General features: G+C 31.6%; 1 protein-coding gene across 1 annotated transcript; it reads left to right on the forward strand.

Moving 5' to 3' along the window:
• The first annotated feature begins 700 nt into the window (after positions 1-700).
• On the forward strand, positions 701-1129 carry LOC140438672 (uncharacterized). Its single transcript, XM_072528319.1, has one exon. It carries the CDS (start codon positions 701-703, stop codon positions 1127-1129), a length of 429 nt encoding a protein of 142 aa, XP_072384420.1.
• Positions 1130-14635: the final 13506 nt, after the last annotated feature.

Here is a 14635-nt window from a genome sequence, read left to right on the forward strand (position 1 = left end):
AAAAAACAATTGAAACCAATCATAAAGACGTTAATGGTCTGCTTTTTGCAGTGATTTACGCCATTCCTAATAGCCGTGGCTGTTGCTGGCGCGCTAATTGAACGTTGTTTTTGTTTTGGAGGAATTAGCATATTACATCCAGTGGCGTCACTACTTATGGATTGATTAAATATATTTAAATAGTCTAGAATAATAAAAAATGGATTTGTTGTTAAACTTCTATTCCGTTAGTGAACAAAACCTTTTGAAAGCTAATAATATCAATGTTGATGATCTTTAGCAAATCTTAATTTTTGAATTGCTACTCTTTTGCAAGTAACGGTAATTTTGACGATTTTTTGCTTCTTAATTAATCGTCATCTAAACATCTTTTGGGGCAATATTTAACTACAACAAAAATGATACTTACTTACCACTGATGAATTTCGTCGTTGATTCATTTTGTTTAAATACTTTTAAATACACATATTATTTATTGGTGTGTAATTCATTAGCTGTTGAATAAAATTCCTCCTTTTATGTAATACTATATATTATATTACTATAAATTATGCATAATGCATATTATATACAAAACTAAATAAAACAATCACAAAATTAATAAGAGAGCAAAAAAGTAAAAAGTGGGAGGAACTTAAAATTTCTGACACCTAAACTAGGCAAAACAAAAATAAATAATGTAAAGAAACATAATGCAGAAATGACAAACAGCAGAAATGAGATTCTTATAGTCACTCAAGAATATTATCAGGGACCTAACTGCAGTACAGAAAAACTACACAAACCACTAAATGGGTTAATCAACTCTAAAATTAAGAATGTAAACTCAAAGCTCCAGCCAGAATTTAGTAAAGCAGGAATAAGAAAAGCACTTAAGCAAGTAAATATTAACAAATCGCCAGAAAAAGATGAAGTTACTACAGAAATGTTAACAAGTGGAGGAAAGGCCGTTATCAATATGCTCCACCCACTACTAAATAAAATATTAAGAGAAAAGAAGATCCTCGAAGACTTGAACAAAGCAGTTACGCTGCTATTTTACAAAAAAGGCGACAAAAGCGACAAAAATTATCGTTCAATATCATTACTCGATACGACTTTCTTAATAAACGATAAACTTCTAACATAATTTCTTACAAATAGGTTGACAAAAAAATTAAAGAGATACCAGGCACCGAGAACAGACAACATTTGACAAAATAAGGCAAGTGCCATAATATCTTTAAAGCTGTTTTACCAAGCAATAGGGCAGGTGTTCAAGAAACTAAATTTGCCGAAGAAAGGAGTAAAAATAAATATAGAATACCATCTACGATACGCTAATGATGTATTCCTGGTGAGAAGTGAGAAAAAGAAGTTAAAGAATACGCTTTTATAAATAGATAGAAAAGCACGGAAGATTGGTCTTAGAAGAAACTATGAGAAATAAAAAACAATGGGTAACACCTTGAGAGTATCGCAATAGAAATACAAATTAACAGGATATAACCACAGGTAGGTGATCTGTAGATATAACGGGTGTCAAGCTACACATGTAGGACAAATAAAAACTTAACAAACAAAGAAAATCAGATTGTGGAGATCAAATGTCGAACAAGATTAGAATGGATAGCATTTGGAAAGCTATATTTTATACTAACGACCCATAAGTATAAACAATACGTTAAAAAAACTATTCGATCAATACGTCCTAGCAGTGATGACATACGGATGCTAAACATGGACAATGACAAGATCGCACCTGGTTAAATTAGCTAAGATTCAGAGAGCGATGGAAAGGCGAATGTTGAGAATAGGTTTGACAGACAGAAAACATAACGAGTGGGTATGGAATGTTAGGAAAGTGAAAGATGTCATAGAAAAAGCAACAGACATTAAATGAAAATTTACAGGCCCTAACATCAGGCAGTTTCCAATAAAGGAAACAAACAAGTGGTGTACTGGAGAACTTGAGAATCTGGGCAGATGATTTAAAGAGAGATGCCGGTCCAAAGTGGATGAAAATCGCAATATACAGAAAAAAAAGGTAGTTAAAGTGGCTGACCTTTATCGGAATTTGGGTATAAAAAGGACTTTCGATAGATATATAGATATATTATATGAGATAAAGTTTGAATAGCTAAAATTGGGATTATTTTTGTAAATAAAACCCACTAAATACTTTACAAAATGCCTTTATATTACTACAATCTGACCCATAGGACTAATGATTATATTTGGAAAAAATAATTAGAAATAAAAATAGAAACAATCATATGTATAACCAAAAAATTGTAAAAATATATTAAAGAAAAATAAAAAACACTATAAAATTGGTATAAAAAATATAAACACAAAAGAAATAAATATTAATTATACAGGTCAACATAAATTTTTGAGTATGAGTTCTACACCTATGATTTTAATTACTTATGCCTAACTAAAAAAAAAATATTTTTATCTAATAGTTTCCCCTTGTATTTACCAAACGAAATTTCAAATTTTATGAAAAAACTGTATTTTTTAATTTAAATTATATTTAAAAACAAACAAATTTGGAAAATATATTTTTATTAACTTTAATTATAAAAGATAGCATATATAAAACCAAAAAATACAAAAAAGAATACAAAAAAACTTAATGAATAGTTGTGGTATTTCTTTTTTGTAAGCCAGAACTTTATCGTGTGAGTCTCCATACGTAGGCACCCATCATGTTCTCATTATATTGTCCTTGATACGGTTATTCGAAGTTCACTAGATCTTGGTGAAAGCTGTTCTGAATATGCAACCAAGTTACCTTTAAATTTATCCAAGTGAGCATGTAGCATGTGTATTTTAAGAGATATCCTGCAACCCATGACTTTGAAGCTGTCAAGCATATTAGAAATAAGTTTTTTGTCATTGTCAGCCTTCTTGTTGTCAAGGTAGCATGGATCACTGCTTTATGGCTAAGCCAAGCTTGCTTTTCGTGGGTACTCAGTAGTTGTAGAAATTGTTTACTGGTCATTATTTTATGAATTAGCCAAAGGTCTTGTCTTAGTTGATAAAAAGACGCCATTCAGAAGCAATGCAAGGGATTCCGATTGAGAAAAAAAGGAGGATTCCGATTGATGGAAATTTACTTCCAAAAGAAGTAAATTCAGCGAAATAAATGTAAAGACATAGAGAATCGAAAGTCTATAAAGCCCTACCTACTTGAAAAAGAAAACCCAAGAATGGGGAATAACCGAATGTTAGTGAAAAAAAAAGGACAAAAAAAAACAGAACACCGGATGAGGTAAATCATTTCTTTCTACGGTAAGCTCAGAGTTTTAAAAAGTTTCCACCCAGAACGCAAGCCATGCTAAAACTAGATATAGCAACTTTATTTGCTCAGTATAAACTCCAAGCAATTAAGGGTAATAACGTTTTTATGCGTGAAATGACGACACAATTATATTCAACAGATCATTTCCCCATTACGTTATCTTGAGGAACTAGTCGTCCCGTGTTACATTCCCATCATCATTAGAACAGGACAGATCGCTGCCGACACATTCAAATTTATTTACTTCTAGAAGACGTCTTGGACATACTAAGTGATATGGTTAAAGAAAATGCTTGTCTTTCTCCATTAACATCACAGACTGTTCGAGAGGCTCTTAAGTTTCTATAATAATATGTCGTCAAAATGGTAACGTGTGTGGCTAAAAAACAAAATAAACATGATCGTCGAAAGTGAAAAGTAAAGTTTAAGTTAGCGAAAGTTGGACGAAAAATATGGCATTGGAAAAACTTAAATAAACAATATTTAAAAAAATAAAAGTTAGTTAAAAAATAATGCTGTGGAAGGTATTTACTTGGAGCAAAAACTAAAGTTTCCGAAATAAGAAGGATTGGCAGTGGATCAAGTCGTCTACAATTGGTTTTGAAAAGCCAGAAATAAACCAATTCTTAGCTACTTAAAGAAAAAGTATTCGAAGTTAACACTGTGATTAAGGAATTATCTTCCACGGGATGTATACAATGCTCATAAAACAGGACTTTATTACTGCGCCATGACTAACAAGACATTTGCATTTAAAAAATAAAAAATGTGCATGGAAAAAGGCAGCAAAACAACATTTGACTATTTTGCTAGATGCAAATATGAAAGGTTTGAAAGAAGATCCATTAGTAATTGGAAAAAGTAAAAATCCTGTTTTATTACTAAAAAAAGTAAACAAAAGGTGTTTTAAGGGTAGTCATATTGACAAAATATTCTTAGAATGAGTTTCTAATAAAAAGGCTGGGATAATTACAGAAATTATGACAAAATGGATAAATTTAACAATAAAATAAAAACAAAACAAAATAGAGAAGTGCTTCTTTTCATGGATAATGCCACGTCACATTCAACAGTTTCATTAAAAAATGTTAAAATAGTGATTTTAAAGATTGCGAAAAAAAAAACATAAGTGTATCCAATTCATTTATTTGGATTACAGCTACTTGGAAAAAAGTATCTCCTGTTACAGATAAGAGAAATGTTTTTCTAAAGCCAGCTTCCCTAATGTTATGCAAGATTTTGATGAAGAGAACAATCTACCCCTTACTCATCTCTTTCCTATATACTTTAACGAAATTTTATATTTGGATAAATTTGCTTCCATTGACAGTGATATAAATACAAAGAGCCTTTACTTCAGAATTACTGACATTGTTGAAGAACTCCGCGATTATGATAAAAAAGACAAAATTCTGATAATAGTGATGTGAACGAATGTAAATCTCCAAAATCCACTTTATCTAATATGAGCGAAGTATGTGCAAACTTTAGGAACGTAGGAAATTATTTATTGTGCAAAAATAATGGTAAAATTTTTATGGACTTGTCTTGAATTTTACTAAAATGTAAAGCTGAGGTTCACATATCAAAGCAAAAATGTTTAACTCAAAAAAATAAAACAATAAGCTCGAATATTTGGTTCTTTTGTAAACATTTTAATTTTTCAATTCAAATATGTATTTACCAGTTTTTATTTTTTATTTTACAAATTTTATTGTTCAAGGGAGCAAATAAAAAATTAACATATGTTTTTTTGTCATTCTAAGTTGGATTTCACCCTCCCAACAAACATAATAACAGTAACTCCAATAAATAAAACAATTCATACTTTCCACTGTCATTTGGTCGTGCTCTCCTGATGTTTTCCATTGTTGGAGTAACAAAAACGGGACAGACCATGAAACAAAAAAGGTCCCATTTGCGACTGGAACAAAAATGGTTGCGTATCGCAAGGGCGTGAAATTTCTGAAAACAAAGAAGTTTTTTACGAACATGAAAATAAGTAATCCATTTTTCATTCTGTGGAGTATCAAACTGTCACTTCAGCTTTGTTTTAGATTGATGAAACTGCAACGGATGGTTTATGGAAGAGAGATTTTATTATAGTTAAATATGAAAATATACCTTATTCTTCGATAGGCCAGTTAACGAACATAGTTTATTTGTTTAATAGTATAATTATACGTTTTTTTTCTTTAAAAAAATACCATATGGCCATCGTAAAATTCATTGAGATACCCCACATGTTATGCATTGGTCTCTTTCATATTAGGGGTCGTTATTATTTCTTCTAAAAAAACAAACCAGAATATTGTGCAATAAGCTTTTTTTAAGTAAACTTATTTTATAATCTCCAGTTTTTTTTTATTTTATACTTTATTATACTTTTAAAAACTGTTTTAAATCTTATATTTCTGGATCAAAGAAGACACTTTGCTGACTCGCTTTCTCTACCTTCAGTTCTGATCCCCAGACGATGTAACGGTCATCGTGATGTCGTGTATTGTCCGTCTCCAAAGATCTCTGTCTCTGATCATTTTTCAGTCTGGTTATATAGTTCAGTTAAAAGCGAAATTAAATGTTGTGGTACGCCTACTTCTTTTAGTATCTGCCATAAGTGTTGCCATTTATCCCTCTCGAACGCTTTGCTATAATCTATAAAACAAATGTATAGTGGTATATTGAATTCGCTAGATTTTTCTACAATATGTCTTATGTTTAGAAGATGTTCTCGAACTGGATATACCTTTGGTAGTTTGCTCTTTTTTAAATTTTTTTTCGGGTATTTTTCTTTGGAGGATTTCAGTCTCCCATTAATTATGTGTAGCATTATTTTGCTGGCATGTAAGATAAGAGAGACGGTCCTATAATTGTCGCATTTATAAAACCTGCCTCTTTTATGTATTGTCGTAATTGTAGATTTTGTCCAGTCGTCAGGCCATTGCTTGGAATGTCATATTTTTATGAAACTTCATGAAACATTAATGGCAGTTCGTTATATAAAATGTTTGTCCGCAAATGCTTCGTTTTTCTTCGTTTCCCTACAAACCGACAATTTATTTATTACTTTAAAACCGATTAAGATATATACTATTCAAGCAAGCCTTGGAAAACCTTTCCACAGGAATAAAAATTAATGGAGAACCAATATCTAGCATAAGATATGCAGATGACACTGTCCTACTGGCTGATACAGACACAAACTTACAGAGGGTTATAGACCACCTTAAGGATGCTTGTCGAGAGTTTGGAATGAAGATCAACGAAAAAAAAACAAAAGTAATGGTGATCCAAAGAAAACAGAATATCCCCTTACCTATAAAAATAAATGGGAATATTTTAGAACAGGTAAACCAATACAAATACCTTGGCTGTTGGATTAATTGCAAGCTGGACCCAGAACAAGAAATTAAAGCGAGAATTGCTCAAGCTAGGGATAGTTTCTTTAAGATGCGCGTTCTATTCTGCGATACACATATAAATATTAAATTGAGATTAAAACTTGTAAAATGTTTTATCTGGTCTGTTCTTCTCTACGGAGTCGAAACATGGACTTTAAAAATAAAGAGCCTGAATAGAATCGAGGCATTTGAAATGTGGGTGTACCGTAGAATTTTAAAAATTCCTTGGACAGCACGAAAAACAAATGAAGAAGTACTAGCTAGACTCAATTTAGAAAAAGAACTATTGAGAACAGTCAAAAGAAGAAAAACCAGTTATTTAGGGCATTTGTTGCGCAACGAGAAATACTACATCCCTCAGTTGATAATAAAAGGCAAAATAGAAGGAAAGCGAGGAATTGGAAGAAAAAAATTGTCCTGGTTACGTAATATCAGAAACTGGACAGGACTTGGATTTGAGGAACTCTTAAGAACAGCTGAAGATAGACAAACGTTTGCCACCATAACCGCTAACCTCCATTGATGGAGACGGCACTTGAAGAAGAAGAAGATATAAAAATTAAATTTGGTGCATTTTAAGAAATATTTATTGCGCATTTTTGACTTACAATTTTATATTTATCATTAGCGCGCATAGGGGTTAGGTCTCAATTTTCTTAAAGAAAAAAATGTTGCTTCAAAATATTTCAAATTAAAAATCATTTTTAAATTTCTCGTTCAATGTATGCCAAAAAAATCTCTCTTGCCTTTTTCATATGAGGCGCAGTTTTTATTTAAAAAAATTTAACCTCTTTAATGCGTATTTTTTATTTCTTTAATACGTTATTAAGATCTATTTAATACCATGAAAATAAACCAGAACAATAAAAGAAAGCACCACTAGTAAAATTTTGATTATGCGAAAAGCTACAAAAAAATGTTTAAATGAACTCTGTGAATCGTGATAAAAGATATAATTTTTAGACCCATTGGCTGTCGTATTCGCGAAAATATGCGTGGTGTATTTCTTATTGTCTCATAGCTGGTTATAATTCGATTCCTCCGATCATCAACATATTTGACTGAAGTGAAATCAATTAAGGACTTAAAAAACCCCAAAATCCAAAAATCTAGAGGATTTAAATCCGGCGATTGAGCAGGTCAATGTTTTGTCCCTCCTCAAACTTTCCAACGATTTAGTTATATTGCATCTAAGTGACTACGTACATTAATGCTAAAATAAGCTGGTGCATTATCAAGCATGAACCTTAAGTGTTGTCTCAGATTGAGAGGAATTTTTTCAAAAAAAAACTCTTTCTGTGGAAAACTAAGGTGAGATTCGCCTGTTAGTCTTTGTGGTAGGAAACATGAACTGATTGAATGATCACTAATTATCCTATGCCATACATTTGGCATAGGATTTTTTACAGCTGATTATATTATTATGATAGCAAAATTTCTGCCCTTTAAGCGCATCAAATTTTTCGTGCATTTAACAGTCTACTCTATAGAATGACAACTGTTGTTGTATTTTCATTGATTCTTTTTCAGTTTCAGTTTCATTGTGTTTCATTTTAATAACAATGATTGTGGTTTGTTACTAGTTTGTAGTGTTTGTAAGAATTATACTCTATAGATTGAAAAATGGTTTAAAATTACCTACTGTTTTAAATAATTATGCAGAATAATACAAGCATAGAAATAAGATTAATGTCTTTGCTAAATAATTTGAACACGTGGTTTGCAACATCAAGATCTTGAAAGCAGTAACAAACAAAATTGTGATTGATAGAATGAGTGCAACATTTGATAAAGGCTAGAAACCAAAAAAAGAGATCTAAGTAAGATTAGAAAAAGAAATAAAAAATTAGAAATTATGAACTATCATATATACATAACTAACTAAGGCAAAAAGAGACGTAGTTTGTCGAAAAGTTGTCTTGGTCCATATACGTAGGACAATTTGATGAAGATATTGCAACGGATAACTATTGGGCAGATGACGACAAAGCTGTTTGCTTAATTGCAGATCTACAAGGTGACGCTGCTGACATTACACGATTGACTACTATGAAAGAACTGTTAGAAGACCCAATTCAATCTACTGAAAACACGATATGGAGATGCTCATCCTAAAAGCAGTATAAAAAGTACAATGGCAAAATATCAGCCAATATACAAGTCACAACAGCAGTTGGCTCACCCACAATAGCCTTACAGAAAGCTTTAAGATAAGTAAAACCAAAACTATTAGACAAAGATTATTATGATCTTGGAATACAATACTGATAGACGAATTTCACGGGGCTATCGAATTCGAACCATTGAAAAAGGGAAGAACACAAAGATAAACGTCTGGAATAGAAGGTTTGGAAAATAATTCGTGACGTGACACCAAAGAAATATAAGTCGCAATTGTAAGAAGCCAAAACAGTTGTTTCAGAACCAGAACTTTCAGTGAGAGAAATTACGTGGCATATATAAAATTGCCATTTCTGTCCCGACTTAGGCTTTTGAAAGCCATCAGAACCCACTCTCCCATAGAAAATTCAGGCGGAGGACCAAGAAATAGTTCCTCCTCATTGTTTTCTTTTTTCAGAATTTTCAGTGAGAGAAATCACGTGGCTTATATATAAAATGTCATTTCTGTCCCGACCTTGGCTTTTGAAAGCTATCAGAACCCAGTCTTCCACAGAAAGTTTAGGCGGAGGACCAAGAAATAGTTCCTCCTCATGGTTTTCTTCTTCTAAAGAAATCTGGCTTACGAAATCGCTATCTTCAGACTCATCACGTAGAGAGATCTGATCGTCCTGGTGCTCCCTTGATAGTGAAATTTTGGTTTCTTATATCCGTTAAGACACTATTAAGGGCTTCTGCTGAATATTGCGAACCTCTATATGTCTTTTGAATATCATTTCGGGCCATTTCTACCTGAGAATTAAAAAAGTATCAAAATAATTCAATTTTCTACAATACTAACCAAAAATATTCAATAAAAATTAAAATCTAATAAGCGACACGAGATTGACAAGAAAATACCCTTACCTGCTATTTGTATACCCTCAAACGTAACTACCAACAAACACGTGTGCTACTATGTCGTGAGTTTAACGAAGTTGCCACTCATATGTGTAGCTGTTTCGTTTAATATATGGCGCTAAATTTGAAATCGGTTTTATACCCAACTTCACGTTACAATTTTTGAAGTTATACTTCTATACGCGCGCTCCACGTTGGAAATTTGTATGGGAGTGAATCTGTGAAATCATTACATATGTAAGATAATGAGTAAGAGAGAGACAGAAGATATATTTTCTCTCTCTTCCTCTCTCGAATATAAAAATGTTCCTTTTGTATATATATTTAATATTATTTATATTATATATATATACATATAATATTATATATATATATATATATATATATATATATATATATAAAATATTTATTAATACTATTTATATGATATTACTATTTAAATGGGAATAAGCCACAATTAAAGGTTAAAATACATTTATTGACGTTTTCAATTTCCAGAGAAATTGAAAATTAAAAAAATTGGAGAACGATTTCCGAAGTGGAAATTAAAAACGTCAATAAATGTATTTTAACCTTTAATTGTGGCTTATTCCCATTTAAATAGTAATTAATTTAAAATGCCACAAGAAAATAGCTTCAGAACAATATTTATGTGATATGTTTTGTATTATTTATTAAAAGTTTATAATTATATTAGTCTTTTGTATTTTAAAATAATAATCTCAATAAATCACTGTATGACCAAGAACTGTCAATTTTGAAATACGTTTCTGTCATGTCCGCGGTAGTATAGTAGTCAGTATCCCCGCCTGTCACGCGGGAGACCGGGGTTCGATTCCCAGTCGGGGAGGACTTTTTTATTAATATAATTACATGGTAAATTAAACATATGCGTAAGTAGAAAAGTTATGTATATTATTGTCATTTTTAAATACCTATGAATATTGCATTTTAATTTGTATTGTATTATTATATTGAATTATGTTGCAGTGTATTGTATTGTATTTTTATATTAATAACAAAATAAACAATGAATTTTACTGCAGAGTATGCGTAAAAAAGATTTTTGCATTCAACTCCTTTCAAACATATATAAAAATAAAAATATACATTTTCATCAAAATATTGATTCAATTCTTCATTTACTATACTCCTATTACAGGTCAAATGTTGTTTATTAATTGTTAGTAAGTTGTTATTAATTATATTTCTCTTTCTGTTATGTCTTACCTATAGCATTACATATGTAATGATTGTGCAGATTGACTCCCAAATAAATTTGTAACGGCGAATGCGTGTATAGAAGTGTGACTTCTGTTTTTTTTTTAATTATTTCAAACGCACTTACCCCTGGTATGCACTTGCCCCACCTTATCCTATTATAAAAAGGATCGGTTACAGGCAGAATACCTTAAATCCTTGGTTGTTATTTCGCTAGTATTGCATTTTTTTTAAATAAAGCATATAAATCAAAGGTCAACGAAGTGAAAAATTCACATATCAAAAATATTTGGAAAAAACATTAGAAGCAACAAAAATGGAATTCTGGAGAAGAGTGGCTGAAAAATCAAAATTAGACAGAGTTAAAAACGAAAGAATACGAGAAATTATGGGTGTTAAGCACAATATAACAGAGAACATGAGAATAAATCAACTAAGATGGAATGGACACGTCCAAACAATGGATGAATACAGAATACCAAAGAAAGTATTGAACTGGATACCGCATGGAAGAAGAAACCAAGGTAGACCGAGATTAAGCTGGAAAGAAGGAATCGATAAAGACTTAAGGGAGAGGGGAGTTGAAGAAAACTTTTGGAACGACCGAGATAAATGGAGACTGGAAATCAGAAGACGGCGTAGAACTGAAAGAAAAGATGATAAGAAACTGAAAAATAGTATCTAGCCATTCAAACAAGGTGAGTTAATAATAAAAATCTCGTTAATTTGACTCAATTTTTTACTCAAACTGTCAAGTGCATGGCCTAACCGTCTATGTGAATACGGTTCTGGGAAATACGTTAGAAAGAGAGAGTGTAAGTTTTTGTAATGTTGAGGGAAGTAAATTAAATTGATGAAGGAGCTTTCAGGGATGGTTGTTGCACGGTACAAACACGGCACAAAAAGTTTTTGGATTTAGGAGTGGAAGTTATACAGTTTTAACAAGAGCGATATATATTCAGCGGTAAAGGATGAAGTTCCGAAAGAAAATTTAAAATTTATGATAAGTATGATTGATAGTAGAAAATTAACGTTAAATATTACATCTCGAGATAATAACTCATATCATTATTTGTTTTCCCAGAAAAACTAGAAAACACTGTAATATCGGTCTCTCTCTATCGTAAGGCGTTTTATCGCCTACCAATAGGGATTAATGAATGAGCATACACTGCGCCTTGTCTTTCACTGGAATAACTTTTGATTGACTTGACTTAAACAAACCTGATTGAGACGAGTTAATCGTAGATATCGAAAAAACAAAGTTAATGATTATGGGTAGAGAACAGAACTAATGGAGACAATATAAAGTGCATTTTACTCCCAAAATCACAAAGGGTCTAGAAAGAGAGACAAAGAAAACACAAAGTTACAGTGTATTACTCGTCAAAGCTAGGTACGAGTTTATCTAGGCCGTCAACGCAGAGATCAGACAGAGAAAGTATTCGGAGACACAGAGTTGGAACACGCAGATGGTAACGGAACAATCTTCGTCAAACGTTTAATTAGTTTTAATTTATTATTCGGTCAATCTCAATTCGGTATCATTAGGGAGGTCATCAGTTTAATGAGTTTTTAAGTAAAATTTGGTCTATTTTGCTATTTGACTGTAGTATACAAATAGGATTTAGCCATCAACTTTATACTTTTGTTACGTAAAAATATGAGTCATATTAAAAACCTGTAAACATCTTGTTTATTCACTAATATGTTTTAGATTGTACGAGAACCTTCGACCAGCTGGCATAAACTCCAAGTAATAAAAAAAACTGGTTCCATTCGAATCTTCCGGAATTAGGCCTGTCCATTCGAGGCGAAACCAGGTCAATTGAGGTCAACATCCATGGGGTTCCAGAGCAGCTGTTTTCGTATAAATATGAGGGAACTTTCATTTTGAAAACAGTTAGTTAATATCTGAAGACCCGCGCCCGCGATTTTAATTGTAGCGTTCGTATAAAATAAATTATGTATTATTAGTGGTTAAATAAACTGATATAAATTATGGTGCTTTTTAATAAATTAAAATAAGAACAATATAATAAATTAATAAAGACATTATAAATTAAATAAAGACATAGCAATTAAATAAATTCACAACACTTTGAAATGCGTGGAATAACATAGAACTGACAAATACTCCACATCTAAGGTATCTTGTCCTTTCGATAAAATGGACGAAGTCTACAGACCTAATATTTGGCCCAAAGAAGCTGCCGTTGGGAGATTGAACTTAAAAAGAAATTTTTAGCATATAAATAAACCTAGAAGCTTCTACAAACTTTTATCAACATAAACTAATTCGAAAAGGTACGGTAAGCATGTTTCATGTTAATTTCCAATGTATTTCAAATAAAGTCTATATGGTCAATGCTTTTCTTGCGGATCAAAATTTATATGACGTCATATGTTTTTCGGAGCACTGGCAAAGTGAAGAAAGTTTAAAATTAATTAGCATCTCCTTCTTTTCATTAGCTAATTTATTTTTGTAGGGTAAAAAAGAAACAAGGTGGAGTTGCAATTTATGTAAAAGAAAGTCTTACGTACTCTTATAAGGATCCAAATTTGTTCAAAGTATATAAATAACAAAAACTTGAATATAATCGGCAATTACAAATTGCTAAAAAGTCAGCTTACTGTAATTTTATTACTAATTCCAATAATAAACCTAGATACTGCTGGAAAATAGTAAATTTCGAAAGAAACAACACAAGATCCCGTTCGGTACAACCTGATCTATCTCCAGATGAAATAAATCAATTTTTTACTACAATTGCAGAGAATATAATTACCTCTCTTCCCACTATGAATCTTGATGTCCTTTTCAATTATAGAAATTATCTTTCTTGGAAGAAGAAGTCTCTCAAATAATAAATCCTCTTGGTAACTCTAATTGTAGGGACGTTCACGAAATTAAAAGCCAGATTTTAAAAGAAACTTACCAAATAGTTTTAACACCTTTACTCATCCTATTAATTTAATTCTATCAACTGAAGTATTTCCAGAAGCACTAAAATACTCAAAAGTACTGCCTATTTACAAAAAAGGTGATTCCTCAAAAACTGACAATTACAGACCCATAAAAATTGTTTCTACTTTTGGGAAAGTGATCGAAAAGGTTATCAACCAACAATTTTATTCCTATTTTGAGTCAAGTAATTACTTACGCAACTCATAACATGGATTTAGAAGTGCTCGTTCTACTACGAACGCGGTATTTAATATTGTGAGCGAGGTGATTGAGGGCTTCAACGCGGCAATCGCATAGAAATTTCTCTTTGCGACTTGTAGAAGGCTTTTGTCTACGTTTCACACGACATTTTGATCCACATTAATTAAATTACTATGGAATCAGAGGTATCCCTCTTAAGCTAATAACTTCTTATCTATGTGGCAGACACCAGGCGGTAGTGTCTAAAGGTCATCGCTCCGATTTTCTATCCGTAAAACATAGAGTCACACATGGTTCGGTTTTAGGACCTCTTTTGTTTATTATTTATGTCAAAGTTTTGCATAAATTCTTATCTCCGTACAAATCCCTAAAATTCGCAGATGATACGACATACGTCATATCAGAAAAAAATAATGATGATTTAAAAATGTCTCGTGGGGAAGTTCTACTAATTCTAGCACATGGTTTGCCACAAACAAACTAAAACTTAACTCTGATAAAACACAAAATTTGGTTATATCTGCAAGTCATTTACAC

The sequence above is a fragment of the Diabrotica undecimpunctata genome, chromosome 4, assembly GCF_040954645.1.
Source record: "Diabrotica undecimpunctata isolate CICGRU chromosome 4, icDiaUnde3, whole genome shotgun sequence".
In the NCBI taxonomy this organism is placed as follows: domain Eukaryota; kingdom Metazoa; phylum Arthropoda; class Insecta; order Coleoptera; family Chrysomelidae; genus Diabrotica; species Diabrotica undecimpunctata.